The sequence below is a fragment of the Porites lutea genome, chromosome 13 (genome assembly GCF_958299795.1).
Source record: "Porites lutea chromosome 13, jaPorLute2.1, whole genome shotgun sequence".
Taxonomy (NCBI): Eukaryota; Metazoa; Cnidaria; class Anthozoa; order Scleractinia; family Poritidae; genus Porites; species Porites lutea.
In genome coordinates this window covers 22,778,273-22,796,974 of record NC_133213.1, presented here as the reverse complement: position 1 = coordinate 22,796,974, position 18,702 = coordinate 22,778,273, and the positions used below count along the sequence as shown (strand labels likewise).

General features: G+C 39.8%; 2 protein-coding genes across 2 annotated transcripts in view; both read left to right on the top strand.

The window, feature by feature from the left end:
* The first annotated feature begins 454 nt into the window (after positions 1–454).
* Positions 455–5,671, top strand: LOC140923332 (ragulator complex protein LAMTOR5 homolog). Its single transcript, XM_073373428.1, has 4 exons — positions 455–546; positions 623–684; positions 2,035–2,152; positions 5,524–5,671. The coding sequence occupies exons 1-4, from the start codon at positions 512–514 to the stop codon at positions 5,582–5,584; spliced, it is 276 nt and encodes a 91-aa protein (XP_073229529.1). The 5' UTR covers positions 455–511; the 3' UTR covers positions 5,585–5,671.
* Positions 5,672–13,898: 8,227 nt separating this feature from the next.
* LOC140922916 (ATP-binding cassette sub-family C member 4-like) overlaps positions 13,899–18,702 on the top strand; it is a 12,162-nt gene continuing 7,358 nt past the window's right edge. The window contains exons 1-4 of the mRNA XM_073372963.1: positions 13,899–14,564; positions 15,467–15,849; positions 16,821–18,094; positions 18,629–18,702. The exon at positions 18,629–18,702 is cut by the window's right edge and continues 497 nt beyond it. Coding sequence (XP_073229064.1) covers positions 14,028–14,564; positions 15,467–15,849; positions 16,821–18,094; positions 18,629–18,702 — 2,268 coding nt within the window. The 5' untranslated portion in view covers positions 13,899–14,027. The remainder of the gene's footprint in view (positions 14,565–15,466; positions 15,850–16,820; positions 18,095–18,628) is intronic.

The window sequence follows — 18,702 nt, the reverse complement described above, 5'->3', positions numbered from 1 at the left end:
ATAACATCGACATTGGCGAGTAGCAGAACGAAAATATAATTCAGTGGTAGAGTCATGGAAGTAATAAAAGAAACCCTTTGAAAGAAATGTTTGTCTACTCCAACTAAACCTCCCGCAAAAAATAGCAACATTTGCCTCTCGGAGACAGCGTACCAGCACAAAGGAACGAGGAAGAAGTGCAAGAAAACAAATTATCAAGGCGCCATAATTCAGTGACAGCGGCAGTGTCTTATGTACAAACCACATCGCAAGCCCCGACCGAAGTCGAAAACAAGCAACATTTCTAAACATAGTGCCAGTCCACTGCATCACACCTTTTTGCTCGGACGCGCTCGTTTCACCGCCCTACCTTTATCCGCCCTGGTCCAATTGAGAGCGGAAGTAACAAACGCGAGCGCCTGGAAACGAGTGACATCGACGGTCAGCGGGTTGTCTGTACATTGATTGCTCTGTAATATACACGCAACGAAAAAGACAACTCTCGTAGAAAGTGCCTTGCTCCAAATTCGAGATGGAAAAGTCGTTAGATTCCCATTTAGAGGACATGTAAGTCTATTAAGTTATGTGTTTAGCAAAAAGTAGAAAAATATGTTTAATTTTTCGTATGTATTTTTTATTCTAGCATGTCAGAACATGGAGTTATCGGAGTGCTTTGCAGTGATCAGCAAGGGTTAGCACTTTCAGGTCAGTTTGACGCTCTAATGCTTGATCTTTTATGAGCTAACGTTTTCTAGACTTTAGATTTCTAATGAGTATTAATTCCACATATAAATGTGTTGAAATGGTTGTACAAATTTGGCTTTATTGGCATTAATCTTATGGAAAGTACATGGTATATTCTTTTGGAAAACTAAATAATGCGAGTTTTAAGTCACTCCTGCGTCATGTGACTACTGTTCGATCTTTGACCTTGTAGTACAACTGAATGGTGAGGCTACAGAGTATTCCGACTACAGTGTGTCTAACCTTGTCACACCACTATTCAGATTTTGTTTTAGCTGGTGTTTAATTTGAAGATTGACTTAAAGTACTTTTACCCAAAACAGACCTTCTTATTAATTCACTTGCTGCAAGTTATTGATTGTGTGGCATTCTTTGGATAAGTGTCAGGACTAGCTCAGCAGAGGCCATGGGTTGAAATCCTGTTAAGTCCTGAAATTTTTTCAAGTTAATTTGCAATTGCTTAAATCGCAATTACCACTGTGACGATCATATCTTTATTTAAATTGGTTTTAGGACTACAATGTAGCTCAGTTAGCACTTGTTCATGTAGGAGGTCATACAATGTACAAGTGTAGGTATGATTCCCTGGGTTGGACTGATACTCAGGGTCTCAAAGTATTTAAGAAATGAAGGAATGCAGACATCTAGACCTTCCGTAGCTTGGATGAACTCGTAAAATGGCAGTCATATCTCAGTGCAGTAGATGATGCAAAAATAATGTCCTTCATAAGTTTACTTTTGTGTCAAAGTGCACTGAAACCCCATTTACACGCGCTAAAAAAATCGGCACGGCACGCCAAATTTTTGGCACTGTGCTGACGATTTTAAGGCATGGTTCTCCCAATTTTTGACGTGTAAACGTATCGGTTCCAAATGTAATGTGGCACCAGTGCTCAAAATTTTAGGGGTGTCAGGTAGTCTCGGCATGGGTAAACGAGGCACATTGCCAAAAATTTGGCGTGCCGTGCTGATTTTTAGCAAGTGTAAATGGGGTTTAAAACACCAATAAGGTGCATTTAAGTGACTTTTTAGGCAAACAAGAGAGATACCCATCTTTGACTGTTCTAAAAATAAACTGCTTATTGACTCTTTATTATGCTTACTCTAGTAATTGGTGTTATCATCATTTGAGCTTGATTATTTTGATTGTCAAATTTATTACCTTGGATAATTATTTAGCAATTGTCAAGTAATACCGAGTTGTTAGTGTGGTTTCCAGCGACAAATGTGATTGATTTGTAACATACTGATCTAGGTGGCCTTGTTTCGGGTGTCACTTACAAACAATCCTCTTGAATTTTACTTGTACAGCTAAAGGTACAGCAAATCCCATGTACTCTGGCCATGTTAGCTCTCTAGTGGAAAATGCAAGGAAGCTATACCCAAATAAAGAACCTCAACCAGTCATTTGTTTAGAATCAGATGCTTGGTAAGTGGATATTAAAGCAAGGCTGGGCTTCAAGAGAAGCCACAAGTTAACCTTTAGCAAAACACTGGTTAATTGTAATAAAATTGTAATTTGTTTACCAAGGGAACACTTAAGAGTTCTTAAGAACTCGTTAAAATGTGTCTGTATGTTCCAGATTGAATTGGAATTTGGAAGTGTTGGTTTTAAGGAGAGGGGAAAACCTGAGTACCTGGAGAAAAACCTCTCAGAGTAAGGGAGAGAACCAACAACAAACTCAACCCACATATGTTTAATCTAGAAATTAGTCAAAGTGGGTCGTATGTCCCATGCTACATGGCATTTTAAATTGGGTCATTTCAAAAATTGTCTGGGTCAAACTATTGTACTGAAACTTTGAACAACCGACATCTTCATGCTTTCAGGTTCAATTGCCATTCTCTTTTACATGAAAATGAACCAAGCATTTGTTGCTGTTTCATAATGAAACAGCAAAAGAACAAATGCAGCATGAATCAATTGGTGAAGAAATAACAAATGTTAAAATGTAGTTCCAGTCTTCACCGTGCAAAGGAAGTTCGTGTTCGATAGCCCGGGGCTATTGGATTTTGCTATTGGGCTGGTGATTTTTGTTGTTAACTTGCCCGACGGGCAAGTGCTGTTTTTTGGGGAAATTCAAATTACAGAAGGATTGTAATCAATCCTACTAATCAAAAAGGGTTTTGGGGCTTGTTGAAATGACTTGTGGGCTAGTACATGCTAGCTACAGCTTGCCCAAATGGCAGGCTGTAAAACTGATTTTGTTTACTCCCCGAGTCTTTCATAATCGCGTCGAATGTCTGGCACAAAAACTACTCGTAAGCACATAGCCTGAAATGGGTCATTCTGTTTGCTCATTTCAGGTTAGTAAGCACACCTATTTTTCTAAATTTACTTTTATCATTGCCTGCTGCTTTCAAAGTACTTATAATTATATGAAGTAAGATTTTTTGCATTAGTATGGCTCCATGATAATTTTATTATGCATCAGAGTAGAACATTCCATGTCAGTGACACAAAAATGCGGCCCAAATTGAATACTGGCTTTGTACAAAAAGTGTCTTAGTAAAAGACAGAATCTACTTGGATCTGATCACAGCCCACATTTGCACAGCCCAGTAAAGTGCGGGGGGTGGGGGGGGGGGGGCGCATAGATGTATAGAAGAGAGAAGCTGGGTGTGGGGAATTCAATATTGTGTCATCCCTATTAATGTATATCTTTGGCATCTTCTCCTCTTCTCTTCTCTTGAGGAACTTAAGATGCCTTTTTTTTAGTTATTGTATTTAAATGTAGGGGTGTATGCAAGAAAGTCCTAAGCGACTTTTTGGTTGAAATTTAAAGAAACATGATTGATTTAGTGTACATTGAACATCATCACATTATGTTAGTTGTTTTCAAAACTTTAACTGTCATTGGCTGAATAACCATCAAAATTCATTAACTGAATTCACATATATCCTCAGGGTCTTGGGATCCAAGATTTGACCAAAATATGGTACTGGGTTTGGAAAAATGCAGCATATCTTAGCAGGAAATGGGATTTTACAGCTACCCAGGAAGCTGGATAACTACCTGGGATCTGCCAGAATTTAAGCATGGGATGCAGGATTTTCTTAGACTACGAGTAGTCCCCCATTTTTCCTCAGGGACAGTAGAGCGAGCCAAATGCAAGCGCGCGTGAAAATCACCCCTACTGTCCCTGAGGAAAAATGGGGGGACTACTTGTAGTCTAGGATTTTCTTGCCTGTTTGTGGGGAAGTCGGGAAACCATACGTATAAGCTGCAAACGTGAATCAACCAGGTGCGCGTTAAGTGATGTCTCCCTTCAAGTGAAGTCATTAATTTTCCCTTTGCAGTTTTTTGACTTTATTTTATTGTTCTTGGAAACGAAATGTCAGAAATTTGGGAAAGCAATGAAAAAAATAGCGGGGTACGTGATTGTCTTGAAAATGGAGCAGGAATGTGGCATCAGGGCCCCCTTTTCCAGACCCTGTTTCTTGTGAAAACCTGTATGGCATACTGATCAGCAATTATTATTATTGCTCCCACTGGCAGGCTGCAATTTTTCTTCGTGTCTTTGTTTGTGTTGCTGTAATTTCAAAAAATAATGATAATGTAGAGATGCAACAAAGTAGTCATTATGATAATGATAAAATAATAATACATGTAATGTATGGAGTCTCTTGAGAAGTTAAAAAGTTTCTCTATTTGTTAAGAGAAATATCAAGTTACAAGAAAACAAAACTAGTTCTGTGATGACCAGTTAATGAAGTGTGATAGTTACATGTATCTATAATTTATGATCTCACATTTTTGTCATTTACATTAAGCTGTCAATTTTTTGTCGACCTCTATGTACACGTACAGTCAAACCTTTAAACCCCTTTAAGTCCCAAAAGTGATGAGTATCAATTTTCTCCTAACGATATTAATACACAACCAAAATGATAAAATAATTACCTAAGAGAAAATGCTTTGATCCTCTACCAAATTCTCTCAACTTATTCTTTATGAAAATGTATAGAGATCAGTTTGGAGACTTTGTATGTGAATGGTGGTCACCTTTGTGGAAAAGCCATGTGGAATGCCTTTTACAGCTTTAGCCACTAATGTAAATCAACAAAAGAATTTTGTGACTGAAAGTAAAAAGAAATTTCAGCCTGGTGGGGGGGGGGGGGGAGGGTTGGGAAGGAGGGGATTGTGGTTCTGAGGCAAGCATTAGAATTAGCTGGGTTATGGTGTACAGGGTACAGGAGGTAGGCAAGGGGCTGAAAGGGGTTGATTATTCTCTCCATTGTTCCTCTGCTTTCAAATCAAAGATTGAACTACGAGAAATACCGAGCGAAAAAAAAAACCGTACACTCTGGGCTATACAGTCGACTGGGGTAAGGGAGGGAAAATAAGACATTACATAGTAAGAGCTTGAGGGGAGGGGGGGGGGGGTAGTCCTGGAAAATTTTGACGGGGCTGTACAGCATCCGAATGATCCGATCAGAGACCAATATGAGATTTTCCCTGCACTACTTCAGAGTCAAGAAATAATTATTTGATAATAAAAAACATACCCGATTCCAGATCGTAGCTCCATATAACAATAAATTACCCTAGATTTTAAAAAAGTCTATGCTCCATTTCTCACCAAAAGGGCTTAATGAAACCACACCCTTTCTGCACGTACGTAGATACTTTATATAAGCGTACACCTTCTCTCACCCCACCTCCCCACGGACTCCTCGGGACCTAAGACCTCAGAGTTGCCTGGGATCGTTGGAAGGTCTCAAATCAAGGGAAACTGTATTCACGTGACTGCTTAATGTAGATTCCCTTACACGCTGTTTTCACCCTTCTTTTTCAGTAATTTGTTTATCAGATCTGAAGGGAATGTCACCATTGCTATCCACAAGGTGCCGTCATGAAAAGAAGGATAACCGGAAAAAAGCTACTTTGTTATAACGAAAACTGTATGTAAATGAAATGTTAATGAAAATTATCTGGATATTATAGTTACGTGATAATCATTTTATGGTTTCCTTTTTATATAGTATAACTTTATACGGTCAAATCTCTGCTAACGGGAACTTTCGACCCCTCTTTGTCTCCTTGGACAGTCCAGACATTTACTGTTGTTGTTGAAAGGACACAGACCGATAGTCCAGTTTCAAAATCTGTTTAAACAGATGAAAAAGGACACTGGTCCAATTAGACAGATTATTACACATTGTACTCACTATCTGGATTCTCTCAAGAGCCTACATGGAAATCAGCTTAACCTACGGAATCGCAGGCTACTCGCCACTCAGACACTGCAAAGCAATGGATAAAAGCTTGGAGTGCCTTGTAGAGACTTGAGTGCAATTTGGTTTTGACGCCAAAAGTCAACTCACCCCAAACCAGAGTTATGCCACCAGAAAATTTCAATTGTATGTAGAATTGGCGCAAAGAGAGCGCTGATAATGGTCAAGTATATAGTTGTTGTTCAAACTCTGATAGTTGTCCTTAAAACAACCCAGTCTAGCCAACTTAAGAGGTGTGGTTCAGTTTAAGGAAATAAGACTAAGAACCCGTGTACAGTAATATGATTTCAAAACCCAAACCTTCCGTGATTAAAAACAATCGCATCAAACGCTCCGCGTCGCTCCATAAAAGCGTTTTCATATCATATTCGACTCTCCGCACTGAACCATGAAAACACACTCTAAATACCTATACATGTATATACAATGAGAAATGCGAAATACCCTATATATGCGATGAACAACACGACATAAAATTGCTGTTTTAAACAAGAGATGCACTTTCCGTCAGATAATTCGTCAATGTAAGAACGGGGCTGTGTTCATTTTCAACGAATAATAAACATAATTTCCTAGGCTTCTATTACACTTACATGTACCTCGACCTTGATCACTACAGATATCACAAAAACCCAATCTAAATTTTTTTTAACGTACATTGTTTCAAAGAAAATAATGACAAACACTCTGTTGCACGGAACACAGTTTTCACATTGCTCTTGGAAATCATGCATTGCGCTGGGGACGTTTCGCCAGGAGGAACGTCTGCGTCTCAGCGGCAGAAATTCCATACTGATGACGTAAATCAATATTTACATAATAAATCCGGTAGTCATGGGGTTTCTAATGCTAATTTGTTCAATTTTACGTTTCTCCTGGTCGATTTTGGTAAATTTTTTGTGTTCATCTGCGAACCAGCTCCAGCAAAACTCAAATGCTTCTTCCAGAGAAGAATATATTCGACAAATATTGACCGTTTTGTTAGAGATTCATCGCGTTTACATTTGCCCTTTGTGGCCTTTTGTCTGGCATTCGTAAACAATAGCTAAAACAATGTAACTACTCCGCCGACCTATCAGCACTTTTGACAGACAGATTTTACGTCATCAGTACATAATTTCTTTCGGTGAGTCGCAGACGTTCCTCCTCGCGAAACGTCCCCAGCGGCGAGGAGCGGTGGGAAACGGCTGTTTTCGCAGACTAACTGGCGAAAGGCGAGAGTCAAAGGTAATAGGACAACAACTGAGTCTCGTCTTACCTCCTTGAACGAAAGAAATGCTTAGCATCCAAAAAGAGTTTAGGATTGGCTTAGTAATACCAATATAGACTAGGATTGGCTTGGTACACCAATATGGCCGCTATTTATTCTTTTTGCCACACCAATATGTCAAATTTGACGACGTCATATAAGATGCTCTTAAGCACTTTTAGTTTGCTGCTATATTTCGTATCGATCATACCACAGTCAGCATTGCTGAATCGACACATCATACAACATTTACTTTTGCACTGCCACGTCGACAAGACAGTTGGTGAATCTATCAAGTAAGTCATGGCCAACGATAACACGATATACTCCTACAGTCAGCTTATTGTCAAAGACTTGGATAAAGCCTACTTTTTGCCGTATCTCCGCTCTTCCTATTGCAAAGGATCCAGGCTCTATAACGACAAGAAGTACATGTATTTCGACTACGCGTTGAGGGACACGAAAGAGTCGGATATAATGCGACCAATCAGACATCTGGCAACGATTGGCGACGCCGTTCCCAGCCTGTCAGATATCAAGCCTGATACCCTCCAATTAAATCACTGGAAAAAGTGGTTGCCAGTTTTTCCAGCCGCACATGTGAAGTCTGTTGAAGAAGGCTTCGCTGACGACATTCCAGTCGTTACCGCTGGACCGCTGCAGTCTTTGCCAGCTCTGAAGCACGCCATCGATCCTGATTTGCATCATGAGTTGCTCTGTAAAAGTACAATCCCAAGAATTGGAGTACCCAACCCTCGACTCCTGAAGGAGGATAACGTTTCGTTTCCCTGCATGCTCAAAGTGGACCAGTCGGGAGGTGGTTGCGGAAACTGGTTGGTTCGTGATTCACAACAGCTAAAGGAAGTGGTGGCAGAGGTTAGAAACAAGTGCAACTGGAAGGGAAAGTACGTTTTGCAAGAATATATCCCCGATGCGGTGACTATGGGATATTATTTCTACGTGTTCAAATCAGGTGACATCCATTGGTTGGGCAGCTTGACCGGGGCTGATTCAAACTATTTCAATTGGGCTGCTGGAGTGGGTGACTGGACCAGGCAAGAAGAATTAAAGAAAGCGGTTTACGAAGAATTTATTTTACCAATCAAAAACTTTCTTCATTCTTCTGGGTACTTTGGAATAGTCAACATAGAGATTTTAGAGAAGAACGGAAAGCGTTATCTGGTAGATCTAAACTGCAGGCTTCCAGGGGCTTTAGCTCAGTTGATGATATCACCTTATATGGCAAAGCTTGGTTACCCTATGTCGTTGATGACGACGAGCAAAATACTGAGATGCACAAGAAAGGAACTGTTTGCGATGGCAGAAAAAATAAATGAGAGTGGCAGTGGAAAAGTCATCGTGCTGGCTGCGGCGTTTGTTGACGGAGCTTTTAGAGCAGACCTCGCCCTTTTTGCCGAAACTATGGCTGGCATTGATTTGCTGATGGGTACTTTGGAACAGAACAATAACTGACTAAAGGAAAGGAAATCACTCGGGTGTCTAACACTTTCATCTTACTGGTAACAAGTGTAATATGTGTAATTGACAGAGATTACACTCTCTGGTAGTGATCGAATATGGGCATCTCTTGGCACTTGCTCATTCAAACACTTCATGTTGCAATATTTCTTTCACAGTGTTTGTTAGTACGTTGGAAATTAAAACACCCATAACAATGAAAATATTTAGGAATTTCGAGTAAGGCATTTTTTTAACTATTCACATTCTCTCTCATTTCTCTAAGCTCAAACTGAAACAAAAAGGCGCCAAAAAGGGAATGAATCGATCTCGGGCGCGCAGCTGACACCCGCGTGCCTTTAATTAAATCCTAGAAAAGTCTAGCTTGATCGAATATTACCAATGCGAATGAAATTTATTTATGACTGGTTTCATCTGAATGTCCGATCCACAGGATTTGACCCCACTGACTTAAAGGCCAGAACCACCTAAGCTTTGGACTTTCAAAGAAGTCTTTCGTCCCGTTTAATAGAGCCCGCAGGACGACCTCTCGCAACTTGGTCACTCGCTCGGCCGCCTTTCGGCCTAAAAAGCAAGCTTTGGTCGATTTTGAGGTTTGTTGTGAAACTTTTAAGGTCGTGACAACTCCAATTAACCTTGCGCAGCGTAGATAAAAGCACCAGAGCAACGTACTGCTCAGTAACTCAATGGAATGGCCAAATTTAAGGTTTTTATTCACATACTCAAACGCTAGAACTACCTTACAAGACTACTTCATTCATTTTGCGAGTCAAGGTTTTAAAGTTAAGGCCCTAGACAAGGTTTGTCTGCTCTTTCTCTAGATTACTGATGCACTGAGAAATTTGTGCTTGTACTATGTTACTACCCAAACTAAAAAAAAAGAAAAAGTAGAAATGAAAAAGAAATGGTGATTACTAAATATATGTAGAGATGCAATATATTTTGCTGTGATTTGCATCTATCTGGTTGAAAGTTGAAAGTTTGTGGTTGCGCCAGAGGCCCTATATTTATAACTGATGTCTCCCTAGTCACTGACAAACCGATATGCACCAGCAGTTTCTCTTTACCTGTCTCCTGTTGGAAATTTGAGTTCAATATTTAACTCTAAACGATATTTTTTTCCTATTTTATAAACTCACGCAAGTTATTTATCACGTGAAACTTTCAGTCACAACTACTGTAGTTAGTTAACTCACAAGACAAGGGCACTTATTTCTTTGTGACTGGGGAGCCCATGCATGCTTCATAAGCCTTCTGTTTTCTTCTGGACTCCCTTGCCAACTTACAATTCTCATATGTATTCTTGCCTGGTAATTTACTTTGGCTAAATAAAACTGAACTGAAGTGATATGATATTCAAGTACCTCAGTGAAACAATGATCCACGTTTCAGCAATATTCAGTACCTTTTAAGTGACTTTCGTATAAACAAATATCAGTGTTTTTTCGTAAGCACTTCACATGTACATGTTCTATTTAATTTTGATTGATATCATCAATTATATTTTGCGAAAATAATAATATCTGTTATAGAGTTTATACCATCGGATGTCTACAAAATCTGGTTTTAAAGGAGGTTGTATCACGGTTGTATTTTTCGTGACCACGTTGTAAATATTACCAATTAGGTTCCATTATTTTCCGTGGAACGTAACGTTAGCGAAGATATTATTTTGAAATGAATAAATCACAGCTTCTTGTCTTGTCAAACGATCATATGTTATTTATTTTGTTATTTAAAAACAACACAAATGAACACTGAAAAACTGTTAGGCTAACAAGTTTTCAAAAACCACAATTGCATTCTGGTTTAGTTAATCTTTAATTAATCCATTTGTGCCTTCTTTTGCGTTTGTAAAAGTATAAAGCATACGTTCTTTTGATGTTGTTTTTCCCCGCTCAGTTTTGTGGTAGTTCCTACTGTTTGAATTTTGATAATTTTCTTGAAACAGCTGGCAGGTTCTCTCGAAGTGTGCTTATGTTCCGTTTGCCAATGAAAATCTTTTGCCTTGATACTTGTGCACAGTAAATAATAATAATAATAATAATAATAATAATAATAATAAACGTAAAGAGAATAACATCACCAGATATTGAAGGTTCTATTGTTTCAACTTTGCCGTTGTTAATGTCACTGTGAAGTCCTTCATTTAAACCTCATTTCGCTCCTTTGTAGTTTACCCTTTAGTTGGTGTTTTCTCGTGTGGTAAATCTTTTGATCATGATTCATTCAGTTTTAAGACAATTTTGACAGTTACAAAATACAATCAAAGGCTAGCCTGCGTGCTAGAGTTCTGGAGGCGGGTTTGAGGAAGGAGTCTCTCTTTTCCCTTCTCAACTAGTTTCCGCCACTCGAGGGCTTGCTAGCAAAGTAATCAACCCGCCCACAGCTCATCACGGCTCAAATGCCAAGATTAATTATTGGTGGTCGCCGTTACGGAAGGTGAACATTCACGAGAGGCTAGCGCGCCAATTAATTAGTGACTAGGGCAGTTGATTTTGGTTTTTCCAGAATAGTTTATTCTTATGAAAAGTCTCTAATGAGAATAGTCGCGTATGGAAGCTCAACTGAAATAAATTCAAAAATCGTGACAGAATTCTTTGAAGGTGTTTGAATAATTTATTAATATTGTATGAAAAGGTTATGTTATACTAGGACATATAGAAGTTCTAAATACGAAACAGGAAACTAACTTAACCAAAACATGAAGGGCAATACTAAGTTAAAGAAACGGAAAAAGCGAATCGTGAAAGAGAATCATGACATTCCTATATAGTCCGCCACCTTTGCTGGCTTGCAACTGAAATTCAGAGGAACAGAAGAATTGAGAACAAAACCGATCACCTCAACTGGAAACTAAACTCTTTTCCATGCAAATTCATTAATGGATGAAAGAACAGTCACACCGCACAAAGTCGTGTTTTCATTGTTATTATGATTATTATTTCTTTTGCGCGCTTTGAACAAACAAACTGGTGAAAACCGGTCTTCAATCTTGTTAGTCTCTTGCCCAACTCCAAGAATTTGGAGGTGGCAAAAGGGCGTGATGGAAGGAAACTACATCGGCTGCTCGCTGCAGAGGTTACTCTCGGGAAAAGAAAAAGAAGAAACGATGAATTAGCAATGAAAAGTTATCGTGAGTTAATCCGTAAGATCACGCATGATTGATACCTTCGAGGAATTTTTTCCCCCGGGCGGCGAAATGTTTTTCTTGTTTCGATAAGTGACCACGAAGACATTGTTTCCAAATGATTATATTATCGGTTAAATTACCAAAGCCGAAAAGAGCTTATGCTGCCAGCATCATTTCTACCATCCAGGCCCTGTTTGAGTTGAATTCCGACATGCAACACGGCCTTGAAACAGGAGCATGGGACAGCAGAAATGGCGACACTGAGAATGACACAAAGACGAATTGAAACTGCGAGAGCAACAAAGAAAGTGTGAATGCAATAGTGAATAGTGACATGGCTTTTTCCTCAAAGCGCGAAATGACAGGTTTTGAAATTCAAACTAGAGACATACGGACCCAGAGGGGTACTTTAGAAATTTCTGGGTAGGGATGTGGCGCTGGGATCCTATACCAGAGCTAGTTCAGCTGAATTCTGCTACCCTATACTAGACTAAACTCCCCAAATCCTCTATTCTATAGTAGCTGTTTTCTAGAAAATACTGAGGTCACTAGAACAGTCCAGCCAAAAAAACAAAGCCGATTTGATTTTTTTTGTTCTTGAGTGGCAATTCCCGGTTTCCCTAGTCTTGACTAAAATCTTCAACCAGTTGATCACTTTGCTGGAAAATGATACGCTATTCTGGACCCAAACTCTCTGATTTATATACCCTATCCCAAAGTAAACTGCTTGAAAACCATAGCTTTACAGCGGCACTGACATACCTATATACCACCCCCCTTCACCCCCCGCCGGGCATACGAAACCCCTCTAAGGGCGCCTAACCATTGCATCTGTAGTATCGAATAATGAGTGGAATTTATTTGCTTGATCTCTTTTTTCTTGTCCTCGCTATCACCTTTAGAAACTCTTTCATGCCTAGCAAATCTCACCCTTGAAGCCATACTTCAAAAACGAACACATCGAGGGACTTCTCATTAAACGACACAAGAGACGCATTTAAACTTTTGCCATGAGGGAAAAATGCTACTGAAAAATTTTTTAATTTATCTCGTTGTTGCTTTGTATACTCAATCCGTCGAAATGTTTCTAAGAAGTCATTTAATTATTTTCTTTTATTGTGAGTTACAGACAATGAACAATATGGGCCCTTTGGGGTGTAAAAAGTTACTCTGATTCTTGGGTCTGGATTATTTTCATTATTTTGATTCTGCAAGTAGACGAACGTGAAAACATTGATCTCATTTCAAACGTTTTCTGGTTTAATGATCAATACCCAAAATGTGGCTTGGTGGTTTAACGAACATACCCTGCTTGATGCATGGCTGATCATGATAAGCCCGGCTTCATTGCGATCGAAATAACATAATTATGCAAATTCACCGTGTATATCTAAACTGTAGGGAACTTTGTTTCAGATGTAAATGCATTGTGTTCCCCAATGGGGAAAAATTTTAAAGAGCGCCAGGTAGGTAATTTTCTTTACAACTTCTGTTCATATATCAACATCAACATAACGAAAACCTCTGTTTTAAACCAAGTATCTGTCGGGGAATTTGGAATGAAAGTTTTGACCTGGGAGGCAGATCAATCTGAAGCCTTTTGCCTGATTTCATTTGGGCTGTAAGATAAGACCCAAGCCATAGCATCAGACTGTATAGTGATCACTACTTTTGGGGTTCGAAATTGTTCTTTTTTCTTCCAAAAAGAAGAAAAGAAAAGGAAAGAAAGAACGCAAGGCAAACCAGTTGATGGGAAGACGATTTCAGTAGCTTCTATATAATGTTCCACCTGGTTGAATTTCCAAAAATAAAAGCCATCGCCAGTGGCTCGGCCGAAACAGCAGCAAAGTTGCTATCAACTAGCGGCATACAAAGTCTCTGAAATGTTCAGCATTTATGAAATGATTCATTTGATTGGTGTTTCGTTTTTCTTTGATTGAGCATGCAAATGTCAGTACCCCAGGATCTCTTCTATATTATTGGGATATGCCTGACTACCTTAATGAAGCAGAATAGCTAGTGCCATTAAGGTAATATATAATCCTGTGATGTCTAGTGTTGTGACCATTGTCCTAATATATAATCCTGTGATTTCTAGTCTTGTGCTGAACGAATCTGAGAGGTGATACTTGGGCTCCTAATTCGAGTTATGCGCTACTTGGGATGTCGTCATTTTCCCTCTTAGATCGCTACACGAGTAAAATATGACAAAGAATTGTGGGTACGAAAAAATCACAGAGACTGTACAAGAGGAAAAGATCAGCTTCTTTTCTTCTCTATTTTTTCAATGGATGAGCATTATATTTAAGAAAGGAAGTAGACGAGCTATCGATGAAAATGATCTTTTACCTCTCAAAGAAGAAAACAGTACCTCCTGTCTGTCCGAAAGGCTTCAGTCAAATTGGAAGAAAGAAAGAGAGTCTAGCAAACGACATGGTAGAGGATCACCTAAACTCTGGAAAAGCGTGTTGAACATGATTTCTATTAAGGAGGCCATCATTGTCGGTTTAACTGGCAGTCTGCGTACATTTGCTAACATTCTCCAGCCACTACTTCTTAAATATCTCATTGAATCTTTGAGAAAAGTTGAGCAAAAGCATAATTATTTTCTCTACGCCTGCGCTTTGGGAATTGGAATAACTGAATTGTTCGCGGCTCTCAATATCCACCATTTTTGCTATCAGTGTGGGATGATTGGTATCAAAATCAGTGGTGCCCTCAAAGGAATAGTCTACGAGAAGGTAAGCGTGTAGAACTTTCCAGTGTAGCTGAAATGAGTTGAACAGAAGTTTTATCTTCTTTTTGGTCAGTGTCCTTTTGATCCATGGGAGTATAGATAACCAACAAAGTTTTAAATTAAGATTTTGGTAATATAAACACATTCACCGCGGACTTGAATTTGAAAGTGACACTCGGCGCAACAGTTAACAGTGCTGGCGGCGTAGTCAACTGTAATTGAACGGAGGCCTATTCCTGAAGAGGGGTAGGTGGGTACCGTTCCGCACAAAATAAAGTACTCCCCCCAAAAAGTGGGGGGTTAGGTAAGGGCCCACCAGGCGACCCTACACCTACGGCTATGCCCTGGTACGAACTAGTAAGCTTATGACGTCCGTCTTGCTCAACAGGAGTCGCTAAGTCACAACAATGCTCGAATCCTTTGTTGTTATATTTTTATGAATTTCCAGACCAAGATTTGCGGATAGTTACGTCTCAAATAAAAGTCTTGGGTAGACATTAAAAAAAATGAAAAGGAAAGGAAACCGAGAAGAAAACGAAAAGAAATTCTGACGAAAAATAGTTTCTGACCTGGGAGTGCTGCTAAAATTTTAGACGAAGTGAATTAAGATTTGCAGGCATTTCTCTTCATGACAATAGGCACCTATTAGATTGTTTTGAGGTAAAAGTTCTTTTGAGTTCTACAGAGGCAGTCCAGGGAAAGAGTGCTCGTTAACATGAATATATAAAAACCAATACTGCTACCATTTGTATATATATGAAAAAATCAGTTACCAAATATTGATTGTTTTATGCCTTTGGCTTCACGTATACTTATTTCGCTTATAACTAGCTGTGCTTTACTGCAAAAAATGATTCTTTGTGTTGCCGCTTCATAAAAGTAAATTAATCATTTATCTTCGAGCAGATGCTTCTACTCAGCAAGGACTCGTTGTTAAGGTTCTCAACTGGTCACGTGATTGATCTTGTATCCAACGATGTTCAGCGACTTGAAGCAGATACAGTGAAATTGTTTCTCAACATACCTTTTTGCATACTTCAGCTCGTTATGGTCTCCTCCTTGCTCCTCCATTTCATTGGCTGGCAGTCTACAATGGGAATCACCCTTCTATGTATACTCCTACCATGTTTTGGTGGTCTGTCTTACGGTGGCGCCGCACTACGCTTTCGCACAGCTGCAGTTTCTGATCGCCGCATTTCGTTGATCAGCCAGGTAATTTCTGGCATTCGCGCTATCAAATCATATGCATGGGAAGAGGAATACCAGCAAAAGATAAGGAATGTACGAAGGTGAGAAAATATTTGTTACTAACCATGAATCGGGGGACAATTTGGGTTGTTTTCTGTCGGCTCAACTGATAAACGAAAATGTAGTTCTTAAAACCATGTATAACCGTGAAAAATTAAACAGAGGCCTTATTTCAAGTTGTAAAGCCCCGAGCAAACGGACGCGACATTGTCGGCCAACAACTCCCAACATTGTTGGATGTTACATGTTACGTACGTTTGCACACCCTGTTGTTCATTGTTGCGTGTCATTGAAAGCTGTTGCGCAAAGTTTAAAACCAGTCAAACTTTTAAGCCAATAACTTCCAACATTTCGTTTCTTCCGTGATCGGCGAAGAGTAGTGTTGGATCCGTTTGAACAGCTCTTTCAACATTGTTGGGGCCCACGCACGCGTATTACACATGGTCTCCAAAGCCTTATGGGTTGCGTCTTTCCCATGATGCTCTGCAGGTCCCAACTTTGTCGGTAGTTGGTGCATCCGTTTGCACACCACGGCCAACACGGACGCAACAACCCTGAACATTGTTGGCCCAACAATTTTGGGAGTTATTGCGTCCGATTGCATGTAGCTCATTGACAACAACAAGGCAATCATTAGCATAAGAACTCGGAAAAGCTTGCGCGTGCAACTCTTCTTTTATTTACCAAATAAGAAAATCTGTAAATTACAGGTTACATGCATAAAGCGTGAAATCTCTCGTGAGAGACCTTCATTCTAAAAGGCACTCGGCTGTTTCAATACCGATTGCGCATAAGACTGCAATAGTTGACACAGCGATTTGAGTTTAACATTGTATGATTAATATAACTGACACAAAGTCCATTAAAATACTGGAATGTTATCCAGTGCCTAAAAAGGCAAACAATGAAACCCTGGAATGTTGCTGTTACTGCTGTTCTTTAATTGAAGAATAGGAGCCACAATTCCCTTTATCATTAGATAGTAACGAAAATAAAATTCATATTTTTACAGGCAAGAAGTCAGCTTCATCCTTAAAAAGAGCGCCATTTTATCGACCATTGCTACTTTGGAGTACATTTCAACACCAATGGCGGTCTTGGTGACAGTCGTCTCTCTTTCACTAACTGGTCAGCTGCTTACACCAGTAAACGCATTCATTTTGCTTTCCCTTATCAATTTACTTCGAGTGAATTTTTGCGTAAACTTGGCTTATGGTTTTCTTCAGTCATATGACGCTTATGTTTCCCTGAGTAGAATTCAAGACTTTCTTCTTTTAGACAATCTAACCTCAACTAGCCCTACGAGAAAAAATAAAGAAGAGAGCGAAAACGTGCCAGTTACTCGCAAAGTAACAGAATTAGAACAGGATCATATCTTACTTGTTGAAAATGCCATGCAACAGGAGAAAGATAAAGATGAAGGATTCATTTTACGGAATGTAGAATTCACCACTAAGAAGGGCAGTTTGGTAGCTCTTAGCGGGCCAGTAGGCAGTGGAAAGTCGACTCTTCTCGCAACGATCGCTGGCGAGGGAACAAGCAAGAAATTAGCCATATCCTGCAGAGGAACTATTATTTATGTGCCACAGATTGCTTGGTTATTCTCTGGAACGATCAGAGAAAACATTTTGTTTGGAGAGCCCTACGAGGAATCCAAGTACTCCAGAGTGATCCAAGCTTGTGCTTTAGGAGATGACATCCAGCAGTTTCCCGATGGTGACAAAGCAGTTGTTGGAGAGCGCGGTGTAGCCCTTAGTGGAGGCCAGCGGGCAAGGGTAAGCTTAGCACGCGCAGTCTATGCCGATGCAGACCTTTACTTGTTAGATGATCCCCTTAGTGCTTTAGATTTCAACGTTGGCCGGCACATCTTCACGAACTGCATCATGGGCTTGCTAGGACAAAAAACCAGATTGATCGCTTCTCATCACGAGCAACTAATGAGAGAAGCTGATGATGTTATTGTGTTACTAAAAGGCGAAATGTTAGGTAAGGGAAGTTTTGATGAACTGAAAGCAAAGGGGCTTCTAAATACCACTGTTGATCCGTTGTATAAGAAAGGCAAAGAATCACGTGAAAGCTTAGCAGAACCTGGTACTGGAGAGAAAGAGATTTCGGACTTGTGTGAGAGAACCATGCCCAACGCCAATGAATTCAAGGCTCTTCGCGTGTCAAAAGAAGACTGTGCGGACGGACTGGTGTCCACGAAACTTTATTGGAACTACTTCAGGAGCGGAACTCCTTTGCCCGTGATCATTGCAGGAATTTGTTTCTGTTTTATTACCCAAGGTAACAGAAGGTTTGAGCGATCTTGTTTTAAAGCATTGACAGCAACAAAATCCACCACAAAACGGTGGAATTATTTTCTTAGCCTTCAAATTTTCGGCAAGCTCGTTCCCAGGGTCCACGCATAGTCGTTCTCCTTCTCCCTCTCCCCCCACCATTTAGGGCGATAGTTCATTGAGTCTCATTGTCCTCATTCCAAGGCAAAACACACACGCACCCTTCACTTACACCAGTGCGCTCCCAAAAGTTCAATAAAGCTCTGTAGAAGACGTTTTAGTGATGACTAAGTAGTGATTGAAACTTGAGTTTCTACCAGTAACGGATCGTGTGTAAACGCTATGCAGTTAAAATTGCATAACGGCGAGTGAGGGCAGATATAATTCACTTTTTTTACGACTTTTTTGTAATTTAAATCCCCATCAGAAATCCGCATCTGCAAGGTTTTAGTTTAATTTCTGATTTCACTTTACACTTGAAGAATGCACCTACTTTCAACCGTGCTAGGTACTGTTACAAAATATATACCACTTTTTTTAGCAATGCTAGTGTCCCCCGACGTTTGGCTGTCTTTGATGGTAAGGAAACGACCAGAGTATCAACGAGACAAACGG